Here is a 24,649-nt window from a genome sequence, read left to right as displayed (position 1 = left end):
TAATTTTAATTTAATTTAATTTATTACAGATTTGTAATAAGATTTGCTTCAACTTTATTTAGTAGCTGAATTTTGTTTAACCCTTTTTTATTTATGGATTTTTACTGACTTTTACTGACTGACTTTACTGACTCAAGGAATTAAGCTTAAAGTTTAAATTTGAGAGGACTGTGGTGAAAAAACAAACAAACAAACAAAAACAAACCATCGTGAATGAAATGATTCAAAATCAAATTTGGGATCATATTTTTTTTATCTTTGCAATGAAAATTTCTTTACTCCTTCTGTCTTTGCAGTTTACTTTCATTTTACTGGTTCTGCTGAGTCACTGGCCATTCCAGCAGAAACCTGTCATAAAGTCTCTGGTTCCTTTTTGCTGTGTGCGTCTTGTTCCTGCCCATCACTTGTTATTTATCCTTGTAAAGAATAAGAAGTGACACTGGAGCGACACAGAGCCCTTATCCTCACAGTGCAGCGGTGGATTCAGCCTGTTTAAGGTAACTAACAATGCTAATGCTGTCAGACACTGAGGCCTGTTGCATGCACACACAGTGTTCGAGCAATGGCTGCAGCCCACAGCCTTTAAAATAGTGATTAAAATCCTGTCTGTAAGCAAAGTGTCATCAGACACTAATCTTTCAAACACTTGAGATTAAACTGAGCTGACAGTGAATCGTTCCTTGTATTACTGCACAAGGGGAAGACTGGAGATGACAATAATGATTTAATGAATTTTGTTTTCATTACACGAGTGCACACTTTCATTCTGAATGTAAAGTAAATGACCTGTGTAGTTTTAGGAAATTGTATCAGACCAGCACACAACAAACATGACAACAAATGAGAAGAATTTAGAAGCTCACAAGTTTTTCTTTCTTAAAGAACAGGCTCTGCTAATACTAGTGTGTGTCTGTGTGTGTTTTTGTGGGTTGTCTGTTCACATGTCTTAACTAGATTATTTCCCATTTAAAGAAACAAACAAAAGAACAACATGCATTCAATTATTTCATTGACCCATAGTTCTCACTTTGCAAAGGCAGTCTGATTAAAGTGTTTGTTTACATGTGAACAACGTTAAAATACGTCTGTTAACAGTTATGTTTTTACAATCTCAACCTGATCACCATCCAGCAGGAGGATCAGTGAGTCCTGAGGCTGTGCTACCAACCAGGATTTCATCTGATCCAGGTAACTTCAGGGTCTCTGTACTGCTGGGGTAAATCACCACGGTAACTTAATCAGATTGGAGATCAACAATACTGTAGTTTAGCTTTTTCTCTCACGCTGCTGATTTTGTATAAAATACACAACATATATTTTAACTTTACTTACTCAGTAAACCCTGGTTAAACTAAACAAGTTGAGCTTTGTGTGACTGCTTATTCTGAACAACAGTGTTGGGGTAAGATACTCTGGGTGTGCTGAACTCACTACAGACTTTACCTCAGATGTGTAACTTCTGACTCATAAATATATGTTTCAATCTATGCAGTGTTTCAAAATTCAAATCAATTTGACCACAAGCAAAACCATTGTACTGATTTCTAAGTAATTTACACACAATTTACTGTCTGTTTCACAAGTCTGATCCTCATTTTGCTTCCTGTGAGCACACATGTCTAAAAATATGTGTACTATTTTTAACTGCCCAAGACGCAGAGATCTATGGGGCGCTGTTTGTAAAGTGAGATATGCTGAAATTAACTGAAAATGTTTTCCACATTTAGCTCAAAAACCTACAAAAAATGTTTTTTTTAGTCATTTTTACAACATTTAGTAAAGTATTTGTAACTTTTCATATTTAAAACACAATTTTAAATGTGAAATCTAAATATTAAATTTTAAATCTAAATGTTAAACGTGGTCAGGTTGTGTCTGCTCTCCCCGTCACTTGTCACCACCATGAGCTGCTTCACTTCTTGCCTACAAGCATGTCCAGTGATTTAGCTGCATAGATAACATAGCTTCACAGCTGACCTTGGCATCATCCACCAGAAGGGGAGTCCTGCCATACTCAGATTCATACCCTGGCCTGGGAGACTAGGTCTCGTCAGATAGGGAGAAGCCAAGGTTCGCTCCACAAGAGGGGCATAATCTCCGCTAACCAATGGGACCTCGTCACTCTGGTTAGAGTGGGAGAAATTAAGGCCAGTGGAGGAAACGCATAAAGCAGAGCATGTGGCCAATTGTGAGCTAATGCATCTACCTCTAGCAGAGCCTCCTGGTCCCTCGGGGAGAAATACAGTGGACACTGAGCGTTCTCCATTGAGGCAAACAGGTTGACCTGTGACTGGCCAAAGCGGGTCCAGATTTGGGTCACCACATGTGGGTGCAGGGTCCAGTCCCCGTACTGCGGTTCCCCTTGGACATTAAGTCTGCTCTCAAGTTCAGAGCTCCTGGAATGTGAATATCGCTCAATGACAACAGAGTGATGCTGCCTGCTCCACATGATCAGTCTGCGAGCCAGCATGTGCAAAGGAAGGGACCGTATCCCGCTCTGTCTGTTGATGTACGCCACAACAGTGGTGTTGTCTGTTCTGATCAGAACATGGCAGTTTCTTTAATGGGAAGAAAGTGTCTCAGTGCTAGAAATGCTACTAGCAATTCTAGCCAGTTTATGTGAGCACCCCCAGTTGCCGCTGTGGCACCCCAGCCCGTGAGACTCGCGTGCGTGGTCACCACCTTTCTGGCTGTGACAGCCCCCAGTGACACCCCCTGAGTGAGAAATCTGGGATTTCTCCAACAGTGGAGTGAACTGTTTCTCCAACAGTGGAGTGCCACAGCACAGTCTGCTGTGACTCTGATATGGCGGTGAATATGGTGCTTTCGATTCAGTCTCAGTGATGCTACCCATGGCTGAAACTCCCTCATATGCAGTCTGCCAAGTGGAATGACCGCTAGTGAAGACGCCATTAATCCCAGCATCTGCAGAAGTCTTCTGAATGGGAGATATCTTCCCACCTGAAAAATGCCGGCATGTGTGCATTTTTTAAATTCTGTCCACAGAGAGAGTCACTCTGTACAAGGTGGAGTTTAGAGTTATTCCTATGAAAGAGACGGTCCCAAAAAGGCCAGCGGGGTCAATGCTTTCATCCAGAATGCCAGTTCAACCATCTTGCCCTCTCCTGTAGGACAATGATGCTGAGAGCTCTGCCCGCCGCTTGTACTGCTGCTCTAGTGAGGTGGAGACACTGGTCCGTAACGACGGCCAGCTCTTCCCACGGCTTGCTAGCATCCGAGTTTGCAGCAGTCTGGTCCTGGAGCTCCGCCAAGTAGGCTAGCAGGAGCGAAGGGGCGAAGGGATGGACCAGATGACATGGAAAGTTTCTAGTTTGGGTGGAGATGAGATGCAACCAGATTCTCCACTGTGGGAATTTGGTAGATGCCCTTCTCTTTCATTCCAGCGCAGTCAAACGCCGCTGCTCCCTGCACGGGGTTGGGTGACGAAACCCCGTCACATGCTGCTGCTTTGCCCAGCAGCATGTGACCTCGTCCACGCATTCAGGGAAAAGCGGTAGTACCTGCTTAGTAGTGCGCTGTGCTTTGGGGAGCCTTTTACCCTCGTATCGTGATGTGGAGTTCTCCATTGTCACAGTGGGCCATGGGATTGCCAGCTTTTCAGCTGCCCATTTTGCAACATCAAATAACTCTATGCCGCGGGACTATGTGCCGGGGTTATCACAGTCGGGCCCTTGTGTCGCAGAATTCCAAACAGAGGGGGCAAAGAAAACGTTGTCATCCTCGTCTGAGATGAGATGTTCCGACGCTCCCTCAGAGGTTTCCCTGAGTAGCTCGTCATGAACCTGAATGGAATCCGATAACATAGCTTCGCAGCTGATCTCGGCATCGTCCACCAGTGGGAGGACAATATCCATCTCATCCCCACAGCTGGTGCCTGGTGTGGCTGACTCAGGGTGCCTCATTGGTGGGCTGATTTGAGATAGCTTTGGGTCCTTCTTTGACAGGCTAGCCTGACGGGCTAACCTTCAGCAAAGGCTTTTTAGGGTGTGTTCACATGAACCCAGTGTGGAAATAGCCACTTGGGCGTGTTGCAGCCCGAGGCACATCACACAAGCGTCATGTGTATCTGAACCTGAGATTTTGCAACCGCAGGGGCAAATTCTGGGCAGCGGTTTGCAGTCTGCCATATTAAGGAAGTTTGGTGTAGCTAGCTTGGAATGGCTGGACAGCTGACGCTGATCTTTTTTCTTCTCTCGGTTGGGTAGCTATGGTGAGCTAGTATGACCTAGCTGACCTAGAGCGTTCCCCATAGTGAGACACCGAAACGAGTGTTTGAAAGAGAACGGACCCTCCGATGTTTTCAGCCAAATCGCTGGATGTGCAGAAGTGAAGCAGCTCATGACGGTGAGAAGTGACCATCAGGGGAGAGCAGACACAATCTGACCACTACCAGCACACTTTTGCACCGGAGGATTTAGTAAAGCTTTTATTTTGGTATTTCCGTTGATCCGTACAATAAATTTTCATGTTAGCTAAATATTTAGTTTCCTGTAACATTTACATTTAATATTTAAATTTAAATATGACATTTAGATTTAAGATTTAGCATTTAGATTTAAATATAATATTTAGATTTAACATTTAATATTTAGATTTAACATTTAAAATTGTGTTTTAAATATGAAATGTTGTAAAAACTGCCCCGAAAAAATGTTTTTGTAGGGCTTTCAGTTAAATGTGGAAAAATGTTGCCGTTAATTTCAGGATGTTTCACTTTACAAACGGTGCCCCATAGAGATCACGTCACATGCCCACATTTATGCTACTGTTAGCACTTTGTGCTCTCATCTAACATGTGATATCCTGTCATATCAGGTAATTCCTTCACACATTTGCTGAACATAAACATTTTGGAGGGTAAATAATCACTATTCACTGTTAGACATACACATTTGTAAATCTTAGTTTATGTTTGTGGATCATATCAGAAGCTTTGGTAACATAAACATCTTGTGTATTTTCAGTCGACTCAGCTTCTCTTTTAAACTATGTAACACTCTGAATTTGGGATCTGCAGGACAACCTGAGATGGATACTTGCAAATCTGTGATATTCTGCTGGATTCTGCTCGTCTGCTTTTCACCGGCTGAATATGCAGGTGAGACCAGCAGGTATCACTGTGTCTACTACTGGGAACTGAATTGCTTTCATTGTCACTTATATATATACAATTTAGATTATTAAATTCAAAATAATTAAAAAGCTCATTTACACCATGTTCCCCCCTTATAGCACTTTTTGGTCTGCTGATAGAAGGAGGGACAGAGGGAAGTACTGAATAGTTGTTGGTGAGCAGGAATATTTCATGGGATGTTGACATAGCAACTTTTCCCGTATTTATCTCACACACATATTATGTGAGAATTGTAAAGAATGACCAAGAGGTAACAAAAATAGTACCAATAATCTTGATAATGATGATAATAAAGACAGGTTTGTGCGCATGTGCTGTTGGGCCAATGAGACTCACTGATGAGATAAAGTTAAATTGTGATTTTTTTTTTGTGACATTTACTTATTTAAAGTGTAATAACTTATTTTCAAATCGTCTTTAATACATGTAAGTTCCTACAGCTGTGCTTGATGCAGGAGTAGCAATAAGTCAAAGAAGCTGTCCACCTTTATAGTACCCCGACTTACAAAATTAATACGTTCCTGGGGGTCTTTCGTATGTCGAAGCACCCATCGCGCCTTTTGAATGAACTATAGGCTAATTGCTAACGGCAACAACAATACGTCGTTCAAGTGGAACAGCAAAGCCAAGGGGTTGTCACATGATTCTGAAGGCACTTACAGTCATTTTATAATGACTGTAAGTACATTTATCTTTTTCCACACACTCACAGCTCCAGCAGACTGTGAATGCTAGTTGTTGATATAGATTAGATATAGATATATAGATATAGATTTGTTATTCCCAGAAGTTTGCAGCTCTAATGTGGATAAAATTCCCCTCAGGTGAAAATAGTGGACACATATTAGCATTAAGGACGTGTCTTAAATGTAATTAATCAGTTTGTATAGTTATGGTAAGCAACTCTCTGCCTACACTCTTATAAATGTGATTAAAGTGAATTATTTTTGGCTCTAATTAGTAAACACAGAGTGAGTCTGCTGCTCGAAAAGAGCAGTGAGGGAACTGTGGCTCAGGTTTAAGGTTCAACCATCATCAACCAGAGCACAGTAGTCTCTGATCATCTTCCTGATTGGCTGCTGTACCAGTCAAGAGTTTAAACTTTGACCTTTAACCTCTCTGCTCTGTGTTGTTTCCTCTTTCAGACCAGAAGACGATCACAGCTGAGTCTGGACAGAACGTCACTCTGACATGTCGAGCTCCAAACAACAACATCATTGTTGTTCTAGAGTGGAGCAGAGCTGATCTGGAGCCAGATTATGTCCTCCTGTACCGGGATGAGCAGTTTGTTCCAGACAACCAGCATCCTTCTTTTAAGAACCGGGTGGATCTGCAGGACAGACAGATGAAGGATGGAGACATGTCTTTGATTCTGAAGAATGTGACGACTGCTGATAATGGAACATATAAGTGTCGTGTCTTCGTGAGAGGAGCAAACCACAGGAAGAGAGCTCATCTGAAGACTAAGCCAATCACCACCATCAGGTTAAATGTTTCTCCAGGTGAGTGGTGAAAAGAGGTGAAGCTGCTTCCTGGTTGTTGATGTTTGTTTCTAAAGATGTTGTTGATGAGACTTTGTAGAAAGCAGCTGGTCTGAGTGATGTGATCAGAGTGCAGTAGATAATGTCTGACAGCAGTTTGAAGAGGAAATGGATTCTGTTCTGTTCTTCACTCATCACCTACCTGACAGCTGACACCTCACACCTGTTTCTCACCTGCAGGTCAGACAGGAGGGTCTGTTGGACTGATCGTTGGTCTGTCTATTTGCGCTGTGCTTCTTGTTGCTGCTGTTGTTGGTTTTTTGATCTACAGAAAACATAAACAACAACAGAATAAGGATTCCTACCAGCCTCCTCGAGCTGAACAGCAGCCTGTTTGAAATGTGTCAGAGCTTCTTTTTTTTCCTCATCTGAGTCTCTTGCTTCTCTTCCAGCTTCTCCAAGGTGACACTGAGCATTCAGGGTAAAGACATTTGAAAATGTCAGGTTATAATAATAGTTTTAATAATCAGAATCAGAATCGTGTTTATTGGCCAAGTATGCAGACACATACAAGGAATTTGGTTCTGGTAGATGGTGGCTCTCAAGCACAGCAATGTAAATCACACACACACACACACACACACGCACGCACGCACACACACACACACACACTATGTGCGTCTATATATACACTACACATGCATACACATACATACACAAAGCTGTGTAAACCAACTATAAATAACTCATCTAAACTTATATACATAAAATACAGAAATGAAATGAGGTGGAATGAATACTACAGAATGTACATAATAAACAGAAACAAGAAAAGTGCGAGAGAGCGCAGTACCGAGGCTGCCATCCACGGCGCCATCTTGAATGACCAATAATAATAGTTTTTAAGAAGTAGAAAACTGTCCCAAAGTTAAAGTTGAGCCTTTAGCTCCTCACTCGCTCATCGACCTTCATGAACACCAGCTGAAGTCTTCATAAGTAGTTTAGTTTATCAGACTAAACTTGTCTTTATACTGTGAGCTGTAGCTGCTACTTCCTGCTCTCGACCTCCTGCTGAGCTAATATCAAACTACCTGCTGCTTCACTTTAAACACATAAAACACTCATGTTTATATCACAGAAGCTTCTAATGTTTATTATATTTAGCTTTAAGCACTGCACACTTTTTTACTTTATTATTGCACACTGTATGTAATATATTTATTTCTATGAGCAGGAATCTTGTTTAGTTTTCTTTCTGTAACAATAAATCTGTTTTTATCAGAAACTTTCTGACCTGTTGACTCATTTCATGCAGTTTTCAGGGATTTTCTGTTTATAATGTTTTTTTTTTTATAAAAGAGCCTTCAGATGGTTGTTGTTTTCTGGTGCTTCATGAATAATCTTGAACTGAAGCTGAATAATTTGAGCTGGACTCAAACAAACCTCACTGAGCAGATGTGTAAACTGGATCTAACTCCACTTTCTCTGGTTGGTTAACCAGCAGCTGCTTATCACAGGATTGGCTCAGCTGCTCCAGCCTGATGACCGTGACTCTCTGAGCAGCACAACAGGACTTTACAGTGTTTCCTGTTTCCTTTGAACACTCATCAAAGTGTGGTTGTATGAGGGTAACATCATGAGGAGAACAAACAGAATATAAACCAGTGTGTTTACAGTGAATATGTCAGGTCTGAGCTGCTGTGTGGACCAGTTAGAGAGCAGCAGCTGGAAACAGTCGTCTGAAAACAGATTTATCATCTAAAAGAAGAGCAGCGTCTTTTACTGTAAGCTTCTCTTTAGTGACGATGTCATCCATAACTAATGTCTCTGCAGGATCACTGTCTGCACGGTAAAACGCAAAATGCAGGCAAAATAAATCACATATGGATTTTTTTTACTATTCAAAGAGAACATTTACAGCATAAAAACATCAGGTTGTTGCTGCAGATAACAAAACGTCTACAAATAATTTATTATAATTGATAAAGAACAGATTTGTTGAAACTTTAGTAGCTGAACTGGGAAAGAATGTTGATCCCTTTTGTAATTCAGGGATTTAAAACAATGATTTCCTGACTCTGTCTGTCTGAAATGTAACACTAGTTACATTTCATGCAAAAACTGTTAGGTCAAAGTGGAAGGCAAGGACTGTACAAACATGGCTTGTGCTTGGCCTGACTCATAGAATTAAGCTTAGAGTTTGAATGTGAGAGGACTGTTGTGAAAAAAACAACAACAATTCACTCTAAAGGTCGCCCAGCAAAACATGATAACAACATAATGACTTGTGATCATTTGTCAAGGTTTTCAGAGTTTAAAGGACAGTCTGGATTCTGTTAATCTGACAGTTGCAGCCTGCAGTGGATTTGATTTGTTTGGATTTTGGATCTGAGCAAAGATGAGAAAACTGCAGTCTGTCCTCGTGGAGTTTCTTACTTTGATTCAATGAGAAGAGCAGAGCCAGGAAGGAAGAGCCTGGCTTAGAACAAGGACTATGTTCAGGTGTGAGCTACACTACAGTAGTGATGGTAAATTTGATTCTTTTTACTGAATGGAGTTTTAATGAGTCACTCACCAAAGTGAATCGGATTTTTGAGTCATTTGATTCACTGAGTCAGTTGACCAGAGAGTTAAAAAAAAAGTACATTTTCACTCAAACTTAATTTGTTTCTCTTTTCATGTATATCCTACTGCTAAGATGAATGATTCTAAAAAAAAAAAACCCCCAACTATTTTATAGAGCAAAAAAGAGCAAAAACATTTCTAAAATTAAGCAATTTCCTATCAAAATTGCTTAATAAACATTTATTTTGTTTATTTTTTTTTATTAGTATTCTCCTTAAATGTGTTAAATATATATTTTCTCATCTAAATGTCCACTGAAATGTGCGCCAGGGGGCGGTAATGCGCCTTAACATTGGTTGCCAACCAAGAAGAATAAGAAGCTGTGAGCCAGGAGGGAGGGGGTGAGTGAGTGAGTGTCACTACCCGATCCGTACCGGAAGCCCGATCGGTACCCCGCATGCGCAAATCTTACGTCACTTCCTCTCTTTGCCAACATTGCGACATTCAATATATTTGAATGATGCGGTTAGCGCCCAGTTAGCTCCTAGCATTTCTCAACAGCTCTGCCTCCTTTTCGACTGCCTGGGACATTTAAACAATGGATAATCCGTATACAAAGAAATTCATGCTTTTCTCCTCAACAGAGAGCGTCCCCCGATTGAGCAACAGCGCCGTAAAATAAGAAGAATGGCGCCTAATTACAGAGTTAATAATGCAGACTTTGTAATATCTCACGTGTAGATTCATCAGCCAGATTAAGTGTTTACTGGCAATTGACAGTGATAGCGCACATCATCATCACTATTCCAACAATCCTCTCCTCACAGACAAGCATAAACACACTCGACTATCGCTAAATCAGATTTAACACACGTTTGTAATGACGCTAATTCAGTTTATAATAGGGTTTATTCGCTCGGTCAGCAGATGGCGGTATCCTCGTACACTGGGGAGTACACTGCCATTAAACGAACAGAAGAAGAAGAAAACATCTGCACATGCGCGGTACGGATCGGGTAGACTCGATTTGTACGGTCAGACTTTACACATGCGCAGTAAGGATCGGGGAGTCCTGATCCGTAACTATCTTTTTATTTTTCGTTTTTGTCTACATTGTACTGAAATGCTTCATTATTGCAAAGATTTTAAGATATACTTGTTATTCTTAACATCTTAACAGATACTCTGGGCTGTAACTATCGTAAAACACTACGACCGGAAGTAGAAACCTTTCGCGCATGCGGGGTACCGATCGGGTTTCCGGTACGGATCGGGTAGTGACAGGGAGCATTCGTTCGCTCTATAGTAGCGGCCGCCATTAGCCGGAAACTGGAGCTTGGCTGTGCCGCGCTATGAATTCTGGGATATGGTGGGCCACGAAGGACACACCCGACCCATCCTTCAAATTCAGGGAAAAGGAGGACGCATTTGTCGGCTGCATTCGGAGGAGTCTATGAATTTGGACAGCCTTCGGCGCGTCGCTGTGACGTAATCGGTCTACAAATGCAGCCTCAGGAGGATGCAGCCCATGAATTTGGACACGACCTATGATTCAGCACAGGAGGGAGGGGGTGAGTAGCTCAAATGTGTTGTTAGCATGTTAGCAGAGCGATGCTACTGTGAACGGAGGAGCTATTTTCTTGATGTGAGCTTCTACTCAGGGTTTTTTCTTCCAGTTCAGAGCAGAAATTTTTTGTTAAGATACTGGATGTTGTGTTTTTTCTCCACAATTTTAATTATAAGCTAGATACATTGCTGCTAACAGCAACAGGGATGAGTCAGTGAGTCCGTTGGGCTTGTGAATCATGATTCATTAGTCAGTAAAGTGATTCTCGAGTATTGAACGATTCAATTCAACAGACAGATCTGTGTCTACAGTTTGAAACAACTCACATCCAAAAAATGTGAAATGTGGAGCACTGCTTTCAAATGAAAAAGGTGGAAAACAATAACTCACTAAAAACCCCATTCAAAAAAGTAAAATTCTGATATTTTTCAGGATTTTCAAAATGTTTTTTAATGTAGTTTTAAAAATAAGTAAACTTCAAAATCAAATTAGGGATCATATTTTTATGTTATCAATAAAAATTTACTTTGCAGTTTACTTTCCTTTCATTGGTTCTGCTGAGGATGTTCCAGTAGAAACAACCTGACGGAGGAATGTGAGCTATGCAGTGATGTAAGGAGCTCTCTGATTGGTTAGAGAGAAAGCGCGTCACCAGAGTTACTTTAGGCTCTGGTTTCTTGTTGCGCTGCAGAGTACAGGCTGTTGTTTCTGCACGTGGCGTGTTATTCACACTTGTAAAATCTTCAGCTGTGACATATGAAGAATAAGAAGTGACAGTAGAGCGACACAGAGTCTTTATCCTCACAGTGCAGCGGTGGATTCAGCCTGTTTAAGGTAACTAACAATGCTAATGCTGTCAGACAGCACTGAGCTGTTACATTCATACACAGTGTCTTTAAAATAGTGATTAAAACGCTGCCTGTAAACAAAGTGCCATCAGACAGGATGTCATCACTAAACTTTCAAACACATCAGATTAAAATGAGCTGACAGCAAATCGTTCCTTGTATTACTGCACAAGGAAAAGACTGGAGATGACAAAAATGATTTAATGGATTTTGTTTTCATTACATGTGTGCACTCATTCATTCTGAATGTAAAGTAGTGTGTAGTGTAGTTTTAGAAAATGTAACAGACCAGCACACAACAAATGAGACAACAAGCAAGAAGGATTTAGAAGTTCACAAGTGTTTCTTTCTTAAAGAACAGGCTCTGGTAATACGTGCAGCAATGGCACGGTTGTAAGGTTTATCTAGGCACAAACCTATTGCTGGAACAGCCGAGACAATTCTACTGCAACTAGCAAAGCACTGGACACAGGCATATATGCGAACAAAGAGTACCAGTGTGTGTGTGTGTGTGAGTGTGTGTGTGTGTGTGTCTGTGAACAACTACTAAGGATGAGACATTCTATACATCCATCCATTCACTTCCGCCTATCCTTTCCTGGGTCGCTGGAGCCTATCCCAGCTGTCATAGGGCGAGATGCACAGAGACATAGACAACCATTTGCACTCACAGATTCACACCTATGGGCAATTTAGATTAATCAATTAACCTATCCCCCACTGCATGTCATTGGACTGTGGGAGGAAGCCGGGAAGAACCCCCGCAAACATGGTGAGAACATGCAAACTCCACACAGAAAGACCCCGGCTTGATGGTGGAATTGAACTCAGGACCTTCTTGCTGTGCGACAACAGTAAAGACCGTGCTGCCCTGAGACATTCTATCAATATGCAATAGATTATATACCTCTAAGCATATATGATAATGATAATAATAATGGATTGCATTTATATAGCGCTTTTCAAGACCCTCAAAGCGCTTTACAATGCCACTATTCATTCACTCTCACATTCACACACTGGTGGAGGCAGCTACAGTTGTAGCCACAGCTGCCCTGGGGCAGACTGACAGAAGCGAGGCTGCCATATCGCACCTTTGGCCCCTCTGGCCAACACCAGTAGGTGGTAGGCGAAGTGTCTTGCCCAAGGACACAACGACCAGGATAGCGAGAGCAACCTCCCATTTACAGATGAGCTTCCCAACTGCCAAACCAAACAGTATTATATGTTTCTAAGTATAAATGACAACCCAAAAATATAACCCTGACAACGATCACCTCCGGGTTTCAGCCATGACCTAGGTTGCAGCAAGAGCATTTGACTTGATTATCAAAGTGCTCTCCTAGGAGTATACAGGCTGAGAAGTTCAGTTAAATAGCAATATTATTTACGATTTTGAATGTAAGCAATAAAATCTTAAAATCAGTCCGATTTTTGATGGGCAGCAAGGATCGGGGTAATAGAATCAAACCTTGTAGTACCAGCTAAAAGGCGCGCCGCTGCATTTTGGACAAGTTGTAGTTTATGAAGAAGGGAGGACTGGAGGCCCAGGTAAAGGGAGTTGCAGTAGTCTAATTTTGAAATAACAAAGGCATGGATAAGTTCTTCAAGATCCATTCGCAGTATGTAATGCTTAACCTTAGAGTGCAGCCTCGTACAACATCAAGTCTTACATGGACCGGCAGCCATTTTTTTTTTTACTGTGTAAGCACTTTCTTACTACAAGACTGACTCTCATGTGCCTTTATCTAAGTGTGTTTAACCTGACAGTCACACTTTCACACTCAGGTGGATCCATCAGGTCCAACTCACAGTTCCGTTTCTTGTCCTTGCAGATTAAAGGTGTCAGGAATCAAACTGCTGTCCTGATCTAATCAGTAGACGACCCTCCTGAGCCACAGCTGCTCACAGGACAATCATCAGACCTAAAAGGAAAAACTATATATATAGTATATAGTATTTCACTGTAGTAAAATACAATAAATAATAACTAAGAATGGAGGGGCCTATGGAGATTGGACATCTGCCGAAGTATTGAACAGAAGAACAAAATATTGCACAAAAGCAAGAAAGCAGCAACATATTGCTTGTATGATTGTATGGGAGAGATCTGCTCACACTCTTAATTTGCATTAATTGTTCTGACAGCCCACAGGAAGAAGCTGCTCTTTAGTCTGTTGGTTTTGCACCTGATGGATCTGAACCCTTTTCCAGAGGGCAGGATGTTGAATGGGTGGTGGTTAGGATGAAGGTGCTCTTTCATAATCGCCCTGGATCTGGAGAGACATCTAGAGCTGGAAATGGAGTCCAGGGAGGAGAGCGGACAGCCGATCACCTTCTCTGCAGTTTTGATGACCCTCTAGAGTCTCTTCTTATTGGCTGTTGTACAATCAGCGTACCGCACAGGGATGGCGTGCACCAGCACACTCTGGATTGTGGCACGATAGAAGGACACTAGTAGGTCAGTCTGCAGCCTGTTCCATCTCTGAACCCTCATGAAATGGAGGCGCTGCTGAGCTTTCTTCAACAGGGCTGATGCAAGATCAATTATTAAACTGTACAAAAAGTCAACAAGTCATCTTTAGAGAGCAGATATTAAATCTTTGGGTCTTGAAATTAGCAGAAAGGAATTCACTTTATTACTCAGCAGCCATCTTTTTATCAGACATGAAGAGACTGTTTGTTCCCTGACAATCGTTCAGCAGGAATAAAGCAAGGAGACACAGAGATTTGCACATATGTGAAGGCACTACTGATTTTGGCTTAAACAGGAGCTACATTTGCTCCCATCCCCTCATGAAGAGAAGAATCAGGAAAGAATTTTACTTATAAAATTGTAAAAACCAGTTTCTTCACTTTTAGAAAGATTAAGATGTGAAATTAAAAGAAAAGGTGAAATGACCCAGTGTTAAATTTACCTCTGTCCCAACTGCGTTGATAGATTTTTAAATGTTTTATCAAATAGAAATGAGTTTGTTATTGAAAACACTGAAAATGTTTCTCTGTTAATTTTCTTGTTAAATCAAAGTTGAAGTGAATGACCAAATAACAGATTTTAGTTTTTATTACAGTTTTAGAAAGTTTGCCAATGTTTTTGAAGATGCGATTTGTAAAATATAGATTATTAATATCTACATATATTTCGATCTATTTGTGTTATACAAAAATGACTTGCATAGAAAAACATACAAAAAATGTTTTTGTGAATTTGTGTGAATGAGGTAAGTTGAATAGTGTATGAAAGCAACATATAGAACCAGTTCATTTACAGAGTTCGTATCAACTAGATCAAGTAGACGTCAAAGGCAGGACGTATCTTGGTTTAGTGACTTTGTCCCTGAGAGTTCATGAAACTTGACAGCTGTACAGAAATTTGGCACTTTTCTAAGCACGACACAAAGTAAAGTGCACACAATCAGAGCGAATAATGCTGCTGCTGTCAGGCCAATTACAATAATCTTCCAGTCCTTTCTCTCTTCTTGTGGTGGTGAAGTTGGTCTCTGGGATGTGAGTTGATCAGCAGCTGCTGTAAAAGACATTAACATATTTACTTGTGCAGAAATAAAATAAGAACCATCAGGATGTTTGACATGAACAACTGTTGAAATCTCCCAATTCTTTGAATCTTTGGGCTGAAGGAAGGACAATACTCGGTGTATTTATGCTCAATCAACAATCATTTATTTCCATACAATTCAACACTTAAGAGCATAAGGACCATCATGATGGGGAGACATGCCTGAAGAGGGTCACAGCAAGTCTCAAAATGGTGACGGGTTGCTCAGCTTTTTATAGTCTCTAGTGGCCCCCACCTAGTCGTAAAAGACCAAACATTAACATTCTTTCTCTCTTACGGCGCCTAAGTTATGACCTCAGCAGTTGTTCCTCTGCTTTCTGTAAGGTGGGGGTGTGGAATGTGGTCTGTCTATCTCCCCTGTCTTAGACACAGAGTCTCCTGCTTACAACCTTTCTCTTCATGATTCAACAATTAAGCATGTAATACATTCACAGCAGATCAAGGATACAGAGTGATGCACACTTATCTAATAAACTAATCAGTGAATATGTTCTTTTAACTCAAAAGTATAATGAGAACTAAACTACATACAGATCACACACTCTATATTAAAGGGTATAATATGATCTACAGCAGTATCATCCTTCAACTACTTTGATTACATATATAAGGTAACATATAATAACAGAATAATATCACACAACACATCATGTTTTTCAGTCATAAATCATAAACATGGCAAATAAAAGTTTAACAGACCATAAATATAAAAGTGATTGTTCAGTTTTGACTTGTTAAAACTTACCAGTGACGTTGAGTCTGCAGCTCGCAGAGCTGAGACCATAATCTGTGTTTACTTGACACTTGTATTGACCAGAGTCCTCAGTCCTGAGTCTGCACAGCTGGAGTCTGATTCGTCCTTCTCTGAGGGCGTCTTTGTCACCCTGAACTCGTCCTGAAAACTTTTCATCCTGAGACTCTGAGACTTCAGCACCATTGTGGACATGATACAGAACTGAGAGTTTATCATCAGTTATCAGTTCACAGTAGATGTTTAGATATGTGGGGGATCTGCCTGTTTCTACTGTGAACGTCCACTCCAGTGTGATGTTGTGGTTCTCCTCTGCCTGACAGGAGGTCTGAGTCACATTCACTACAAATGATCCTGTTGAGGAGACAGAGAGAGAGAGGAGCAGACACTCTGAGAACTGGAACAAACCTGTTGTTGTGGTTTTAATTTGGAGTTCATGAAGTGAACTGTAACTAACCAGAGACACACGAGGTGAGGATGAGGACCAGCGAGATCCTGCAGATCATCTTCTCCCTGTGTGGAGAAAGAGGTGAAGAGTCATGAACACATGAGGTCAAAGTTCAGTTACAACAGGAACAAAAACAGGCAGATGAGAACCTGCAGGAACATCAAAGTCAAATTTAGATTTTCCTTAATCTTAATTATGCAAATTCTCATGACCATTGATCAACAACCACTGACCAAAACCCACTCAATGGCCATGAGTACAGTAAGATTAAGGAACTGACCTCCCAGCCCATTGTTCCTTCACTGAGCTGGTTACAGTCATTATGCAAATGTCCTGTTTATAAGATCGGGGAAACCTGCCGTCAGCTGAGACTGAAGAAGTCACTTGGATGAGTGACGAAACGTTTCTCCCACAAAACGCTACGTCCAGATGAACAGAATCAACTTTTGGAGATTTACTTACCTGGATGACTGAAAATGCATCAAAACAATATTTAAATATAGAAACGGAAATAAAAGCACTTTTAATGTTTCCCGAAGCTCAGTATTTGAAACAGAGTTAAATTTCACTGCTGTAAAATTTTAATTACATACGTTTGAAACAACACTTTACAAATTGATCTTTAGGTTTAATGGCAAGAAACCCTCAATCTCACTGTAATAGCCGAGAGAGAGAAAAACAGCGGTGCAATTTAAAATCTTACAACACAACCATAAACGTTTACAACCTAAAATAACTTCACAAACTTAACAAATGCAAACAAAGATCTTTCACCCAAAATATTTAAACATATACTTATTTACATCATAACTATACCTTGTGGTATAGGGGGGTGCTTCTTCTTCTTTGTGTTTAACGGCGGTTGGCAACCAACGTAAAGGAGCAGAAGGGGGGCTGCTAATAACAAAATAAACTTTTATAAACTCCGTTACCTGCGTACCGCCAAAACAGTCAAAATCAAAATTAAACCCGGAAGTGTTAGTTACCACACTTCCGGGGGATGGTCTCCTCAAGTGTCAGCCAGTGTCAGCGAGCTAGTGAGTGATTGACAGCAGCCTTATCAAATCTAAGGCAAGATAACAGGCGTGTCAACATGTTGCCTCCAGTCTTCCAACATAAACCCGTTCGTGCAGTCTGAGTGTGCTTCATTAGCGTCATGAAACATGTTTGCTGTAACATCTCCGTGGCTCTGCTGGACTTTACTGTCTGTCTCCCTCGTGGGCTTTACCTGTGCGGGTGAGTTTTATTTTAAAATCATATCGATCTATTTCTTACCCGCTGTTAGATGTTCGAGCTGCTTTAGTTTCAGCTGCTCACAGAGAGGACGCAGGTCTCCTGTCAACAAACCTCTTCTGTCGTGTGAGAAAGTGGATGTTAGTTTTTAGATGTACTCACACACGTTTACATAACAGTTTGTATAATGAAGCTGTGAAGAGAAGAGTCTGCTGTAAAAGAAACAGTTTATAACTGCATTACTCATCCTCCCTTACAACCTCATTTAAGTTTGCGGTTGTAAGGCAACAAAATGTGGAAGGGTTATAGGGGTATGAAAACTTTTTCAAGACATTGTATATGCAGGTATGTGTGTGTATGTTGGTGTGTTTGTTTCATATCAGAATCAGAAAGACTTTATTTATCTCCAAGGGGAAATTAACATACAACAGAGCAGCATGAAAGACAATAAGAACAGGCAATGTGTGTGTGTGTGTGTTTAAGCTGTCTGGTGGGCCATGTAGCCTGATGTGCTGCACCCAGTGTGTACACTTCTCTCTTGTCTAGTTCATAAGCTCTGCCTCACTCTGATTGGCTGCTGCTCTGTGTTGTTTTTCTTTCAGGCCACAAAAAACATCACAGCTGCATCTGGACAGAACGTCAATCTGACAAGTCGAGCTCCAAATAACAACATAGTAGTAGAGTGGCGCAGAGCTGACCTGCAGCCAGAATATGTTCTTTTGTACCGAGACAAGCAGTTTATTCCAGATCACCAGCATCCATCTTTTAAGAACCGGGTGGATCTGCAGGACAGACAGATGAAGGATGGAGACGTGTCTCTGATTCTGAAGGATGTGACGATTAGTGTCGTGTCTTCATGAGAGAAACACGCTCGTGGAAACCCATCAGCATCATCAGCCTGAGTGTTGTTGATCCTCCAGGTGAGTGAGTAGAGTTGAGTGTGTGTGTGATCAGAAGGGAAGCTGCTTCCTGGTTGTTGATGTTTGTTTCTAAAGATGTTGTTGATGATGTGTGACATGATCAGCTGACACCTCACACCTGTTTCTCACCTGCAGGTCAGCCAGGAGGACACACAGAGGATGGAGAGGAGGAAGATGGAGTTGGTAGAAGTCATCATGGTCGACTGATGGCTTCTGTTTTATTACTTGCTGTGATCATTCTTGTTTTTGCAGTTGTGATCTCTAAAAAACACAAGAAAGATCCTCCTCTTCATCCTCCTGATGAAGAAGCAAAGAAGGAAATGGTCTGAAGCAAAGCACCATGGAACAAGAGAGAGAGAGAGAGAATACATTAAACTAGTTAAAAACGTTTAACTATAAAAATGACATATTTAAACGCATAGATAGATAGTTGTATGAGGGTAACATCACGAGGAGAACAAACAGAATATAAACCAGTGTGTTTCACACTGAATGTGTTCAGGTCTGAGCTGCTGTGTGGACTATTTTAGTTTAATATCAGAAGCTGTTTGAGTTACATTTCATTACCCAGATGGTGACAGCTCCACACCATCTGATAAGTTTTGGTTATTTGCTTGCGGTTAAATATTTATGTAAAGCAAACTGTCAGAGAAACTCTTTGATCTGTGTTGGTTCCTCTTGATGTCAGTGCTTTGATCCTGTGGATCACTGCAGACGTTTAGAGACAGTGATTGATACTCTCGGAGTTTCTAACTGGATTAAATTGCACAGATGGAGGATTCTTTGTACGTGTTGATGAATCTTCATCCAGGAGCTACAAACTGAGCTATGGCGTTCCACAGGGTCAGATCTGGGACCAGTGATTTTAACATTTACAGGCTGTGATGTCATCAGGAGACAGAATGAGTACACACGATTACACTGATGATGTTGTTGTGTCTCCTGATGACACAGAGCCAGTCAGATCTATCTGCATCTTACATATTAAATCCTGGATGGCAGCAAACTTCCGCCAACTCACTCAGGATGTGGAGACACTGACTCCTCCTTTCATCTCCTGCAGGGTTGCTTACTGCAGTGCTCATGTTTTTAGTTTTTCAAAGAAACACTTGTCACTGCAGCTGCTTTAAAAATCAAGTCCACAGCCTTAATTACACCAATGTTATCGTCTCTGCAGTCAGAGTCGTCTTTAAGATCCTTTTACTTGTTTTTAACACTCAGTGTTTCAGGACCTTCTCATCTTTCAGATTTACTTTTATGCTACGAGCACTTCAGAGCCCTCAGGACAGGAGACTGTTGACCATCTTTTATTTATCATGCTGCACTTTATTACTTTATTTCATTTTACTTTTGATGTATTTACTATTTTCTTTGTTTATTCACTTTTCATGTAGTAGCCTTGTTCTGTTATTTATCATTTCTTTTTAATCTCCAGTGTTTCTGTATGATGAGTGTCTGATGTCCAGGTATGTGAGTGGGGATGGAGGGGTGATGAGAGGGTGTAGTGAACTTGATGTATGTGTATTTTTTCTGCTTTTAATGTGTACATCATTTTGAGTGGCTTCCTTACTGTGTGAGAAGTGCTATGCAAATAAAGTTTTGAGTGATATAATAAGATTAGGACTTGAGGCATTTATACACCAAGCACATTGCAAAAAAAAATCACAAAATGCAATTTTAAAACTTGCCCTGTGAACGAATATACATGACAAACATGTTGTGTTTTGGGTAAAATTCGTGCTGGATTCAAACCCAGGACCTTGTTGCTGTGAGGCACCCGGTGGTGATAACAAAGACCTCAGTCCTGCAGAGCAAATGTTTTACATTCTGCCTGATTTGTTTTTCTTCTCCATCATCAGTGATCAGAGGTCTGCACTGTGAACCAGGATTTAGTCTCATCCAGGTAACTTCAGGGTTAACCCTGGTTTTACTGCAATATTAAGATGGTTCACTTCTCATTCCCAGTTTAAGCTTCAGTGGGAAATCTATGCTGTGACCTTACATGTAACCTGATGTTTCTACACATTGAGTTGACAGCAGGTGTGGCCAAGATGGCGCCGAGTATGGCAGCCTCGTCGCGAGCTCCCCCAAGCAACGGCTTTCTTCTGTGTTTAATTTTACTTTTCCTTTATTTTTTCACGAGCAGCACTTGTCTCCTTGTGTATGACCGACAAACCTTACTGGACATAAAAGACGGTCTTTCTTATAACTTTCCGGAGTTCAAGTTTTGCAACACGGACGCTCCATTTGCAGACCCCCCATTCATCTCACCTGAGACGCCTTTGTTCTCTGTCCCTGGAGGCCGCAAATGCCGACGCAGAGGGAGAAGATCTGGCGTTCTGGTTCGACTGAGACGGCGCACTTACAGACCACCATTACCCAGTTTATTACTGGCTAATGTGCAGTCTCTGGAGAACAAGCTGTGCGAGCTTCGGGCACGGATCTCATTCCAGCGAGAGATGCGGGACTGCTGCGTGATCTGCCTCACAGAAACCTGGCTATCGGACAAGGTACCGGACTCCGCAATACAACTGCCGGGGTTCTCTGTGCACCGCGCGGACAGGTCACAGGAGCTTACTGGGAAAAGCAGTTTCATGATCAACAACAGCTGGTGTGATTATGCGAACGTGCACCCGGTCAAATCCTTCTGCTCACCGGACCTGGAGTACCTGATGGTTAAGTGCCGGCCATTCTGGCTACCGAGGGAATTTACAGCAGTGATTATTACGGCTGTTTACATTCCCCCACAAGCCGATACTGACCGAGCACTCAGGGAACTGTACAGCGCGATCAGCAGTGAGGAAACCGCACACCCAGAGGCGGCGTTTATCACAGCCGGAGACTTTAATAAGGGAAACCTGAAGAAAGTCTCACCAAAACTCCATCAACACATTCCTTTTAACACACGTGGAGACCGGCTTCTCGACCACTGTTACACCTCTTTCCGGGATGCGTACAAAGCCCTCCCCCGCGCCCCATTCGGCCAATCAGATCACTGCTCCATCCTGCTCCTGCCCGCCTACAGGCAGAAGCTGAAACAGGAAGCTCCAACCCGGAGGGCGGTGCACTGTTGGACGGACCAATCGGAGTCTGCGCTGCGGGACTGTTTTGATCACGTGGACTGGGAAATGTTTCACGTAGCCGCAAAAGACATTGATGAATACACAGACTCAGTCTGTGGATTTATCAGGAAATGCGTGGAAGATGTCGTCCCATCCAGAACAGTTAAATCCTTCCCAAATCAAAAACCCTGGATTAACGGAGATGTTCGCGCGGCACGGAACACCGCCTTTGCCTCCGCGAACACATCGGACTACAAACACGCACATTACCAACTCCGGAAGACGATCAAAGCAGCCAAACGTGAGTACAGGGACAGGGTGGAACAACAGTTTGACAACCCTCGGAGTATGTGGCAGGGTCTAAACACGATCGCAGACTTTAGAGGGAAACCCAGCACACCGCAGACCACGGCCTCTCTGTGTGAGGATCTAAACGTATTCTACGCTAGATTCGACACAGCGAACACCATGAGACCGGACAGTGTGCGCACCGCGGATGACGTCAGTGCGCACACTGTGTCTGAGGAGGATGTGCGGAGGTGCTTCAGGAAGGTGAACGCGCGCAAAGCTACTGGTCCGGACGGGATTCCCGGCCGCGTCCTCAAGTCATGCGCGGCTCAGCTGGCTGGAGTGTTCACACACATCTTCAACCTTTCCCTCTCTCTGTCTGTAGTCCCAGCCTGCTTCAAAATGGCCACCATCGTCCCTGTACCCAAATCCTCCACCATCTCCTCATTGAACGACTGGCGACCTGTAGCCCTGACCCCCATCGTGAGCAAATGCTTCGAGAAGCTGGTCAGGGACTTCATCTGCTCTGCACTACCTGACTCACTAGACCCTCTACAGTTCGCATACCGCCACAACAGGTCCACTGATGATGCCATAGCCCTGACACTACATACTGCCCTGTCACACCTGGAGAAGAGAGACACGTATGTGAGGATGCTGTTTGTAGATTACAGCTCAGCATTCAATACCATCGTTCCTTCGAAGCTGGACAGGAAACTGCAGGATCTAGGACTGAGCAGCTCCCTCTGCAGCTGGATCCTTAGCTTCCTGTCTGACAGACGCCAAGTGGTCAGACTGGGCAGCATCACCTTATCCCCCATCACACTGAACACTGGTGATCCACAGGGGTGTGTACTGAGCCCTCTCCTGTACTCACTCTACACCTACGACTGCACAGCCACTAACAACTCCAACATCATTGTGAAGTTTGCGGACGACACTACAGTGGTGGGTCTTATCACCAACGGTGATGAGACGGCTTACAGGGAGGAGGTCAGCGCCCTGACCCACTGGTGCCAAGACAACCATCTCACCCTCAACGTCGCAAAGACAAAGGAGTTGATAGTGGACTTCCGGAGGTGCAGAGAAGTACACACCCCCATCACCATCAACGGCGCTGCTGTGGAGAGAGTGAGCAGCTTCCGTTTCCTTGGAGTACATCTGGCTGAGGATCTTACGTGGTCAGTACACACAAACAAAACAGTGAAGAAGGCGCAGCAGCGCCTCTTCTTTCTCAGGAGACTGAAAAGATTCGGCATGAGCCCCCGCATCCTCAGGACCTTCTATCACTGTGCCATTGAGAGCATCCTCACTGGATGCATCACCACCTGGTATGGCAACAGCACCGCCTACAACTGCAAAGCTCTCCAGCGAGTAGTGCGGTGCTCTGAACGGATAATTGGAGGTGAGCTTCCCTCCCTCCAAGACATCTACAGGAAGCGCTGCCTGAGGAAAGCGGGGAGGATCATCAAGGACTCCAGTCACCCCAGCCATAAACTGTTCAGACTACTTCCATCAGGAAGGAGGTTCTGCAGCATCCGGTCCCGTACCAGCAGACTGAGAGACAGCTTTTTCCATCAGGCCATCAGACTGCTGAACACGTCATAGACACCTCAGCTTCACTACGGGAACTGCAACACTATGCACTCCACACTGTACATAAATGCCACTTGTTTTGCACATATTCAACTCTGTATATTTTATATATTTTATTTATTATTATTTATTTATTTATTTATTTTTTTACTATTTAAATTGTAAAAATGTGTATACACACACACACACACACACACACACACACACACACACACACACACACACACACACACACACAGTATCTCTTACATCTCTTGGTGAGATGTAAAATGATTCAAATCATTGTAGCTTCTGATGACAAGCAAGATGACCTGTCATGGTCCTGCCACATCAACTCCCTGGTTAAGAAAGCCCGTCAGCGTCTCTTCTTCCTCAGAAGACTTAGAGACTTCCATCTGCCACTGAAGGTGCTCAAGAACTTCTACTCCTGCACCATCGAGAGCGTCCTGACGGCAAACATCTGCACCTGGTTTGGGAACAGCACCAAGCAGGACAGACGAGATCTGCAAAGAGTGGTGCGCTCAGCCGAACGCATCATTCAATCAGAGCTCCCTGACCTGCTGTCCATCTACACCAAGCGGTGCAAGTCCAAAGCTAGGAAGATTATGATGGACCTCTCCCATCCCAACAATGGACTCTTCTCACTGTTGAGGTCTGGGAAGCGCTTCCGCTCCCTTAAGGCCAAAACGGAGAGAATGAGGAGGAGCTTCTTCCCCCAGGCTATTCAGGCCCTGAACCAGGTGTAGGACTGGACTCTCACACACATCACCACACGCACCACCACACATTTCCTATAATCCTATAATTCCTATAATTTATGATCTTTATAACCTTTATAATCTCTTCTGCTATTTGCACATTCTTTACTGTAAATTCCCAAGTTAATTTGTAAATTCTGTAGTAAACTGTAAATTGTAAATATTGTAAAACTTTTCTTCTGTCATTTAATGGTCGGGCATTGTACAGCTACAACCATTTCACCCCCATGTCATACTGTGTATGGTTGTGTGTGTGTGACAAATAAAATTTGAATTTGAATTTGAATTTGATGCCTGTGGTTAGCTTCTATCTGAAACCGGAAGGTCGCCGGTTCGATCCCTGGGCTCTCTGTCCTGGTCGTTGTGTCCTTGGGCAAGACACTTCAGCCTACTGGTGATG

The 24,649-nt window shown here is 42.5% G+C and overlaps 2 protein-coding genes across 5 annotated transcripts; one reads left to right on the top strand and one right to left on the bottom strand.

Annotated features, from left to right (window-relative positions):
• Positions 1–336: 336 nt before the first annotated feature.
• Positions 337–20,160, top strand: LOC143415698 (hepatitis A virus cellular receptor 2 homolog). 3 transcript variants are annotated; one of them, XM_076881082.1, is made up of 5 exons: positions 337–497; positions 1,132–1,188; positions 5,039–5,119; positions 6,301–6,657; positions 18,681–20,160. In XM_076881082.1, exons 3-5 carry the CDS (start codon positions 5,050–5,052, stop codon positions 18,872–18,874), a joined length of 621 nt encoding a protein of 206 aa, XP_076737197.1. In that variant the 5' UTR covers positions 337–497; positions 1,132–1,188; positions 5,039–5,049; the 3' UTR covers positions 18,875–20,160. The 3 variants fall into 3 exon arrangements, 2 of the variants coding, with proteins under 2 accessions (XP_076737197.1, XP_076737198.1); XM_076881083.1 differs by lacking the exons at positions 337–497; positions 1,132–1,188 and adding an exon at positions 4,782–4,836; XR_013096130.1 differs by lacking the exons at positions 337–497; positions 1,132–1,188; positions 5,039–5,119; positions 6,301–6,657 and adding exons at positions 17,448–17,628; positions 18,228–18,545.
• Positions 14,758–17,682, bottom strand: LOC106676533 (uncharacterized). Of its 2 annotated transcripts, none has more exons than XM_076881081.1 (4): positions 17,196–17,222; positions 16,402–16,457; positions 15,939–16,298; positions 14,758–15,142 (listed from the first exon to the last, which is right to left on the bottom strand). In XM_076881081.1, the coding sequence occupies exons 1-4, from the start codon at positions 17,198–17,200 to the stop codon at positions 14,916–14,918; spliced, it is 648 nt and encodes a 215-aa protein (XP_076737196.1). In that variant the 5' UTR covers positions 17,201–17,222; the 3' UTR covers positions 14,758–14,915. The 2 variants fall into 2 exon arrangements, 1 of the variants encoding a protein (XP_076737196.1); XR_013096129.1 differs by lacking the exon at positions 17,196–17,222 and adding an exon at positions 17,668–17,682 and having other exon boundaries at positions 14,760–15,142.
• Positions 20,161–24,649: the final 4,489 nt, after the last annotated feature.

Source organism: Maylandia zebra, unplaced genomic scaffold, assembly GCF_041146795.1.
Source record: "Maylandia zebra isolate NMK-2024a unplaced genomic scaffold, Mzebra_GT3a scaffold02, whole genome shotgun sequence".
Classification (NCBI taxonomy): domain Eukaryota; kingdom Metazoa; phylum Chordata; class Actinopteri; order Cichliformes; family Cichlidae; genus Maylandia; species Maylandia zebra.
Note: the sequence above shows the minus strand (reverse complement) of the source record. Positions and strands in the feature narration are given on the sequence as shown.

Coding starts and splice junctions, on each gene's coding strand:
- LOC143415698 (XM_076881082.1), top strand. CDS start 5,050: ATGGATACTTGCAAATCTGTGATATTCTGCTGGATTCTGCTCGTCTGC. Junction 5,120..6,300: donor TTCACCGGCTGAATATGCAG/GTGAGACCAGCA, acceptor TTCCTCTTTCAG/ACCAGAAGACGATCACAGCT. Junction 6,658..18,680: donor CAGGTTAAATGTTTCTCCAG/GTGAGTGGTGAA, acceptor TCTCACCTGCAG/GTCAGCCAGGAGGACACACA.
- LOC106676533 (XM_076881081.1), bottom strand. Junction 16,299..16,401: donor CCTCACCTCGTGTGTCTCTG/GTTAGTTACAGT, acceptor TCTCCTCAACAG/GATCATTTGTAGTGAATGTG. Junction 15,143..15,938: donor CTGCAGACTCAACGTCACTG/GTAAGTTTTAAC, acceptor TGTCTTTTACAG/CAGCTGCTGATCAACTCACA.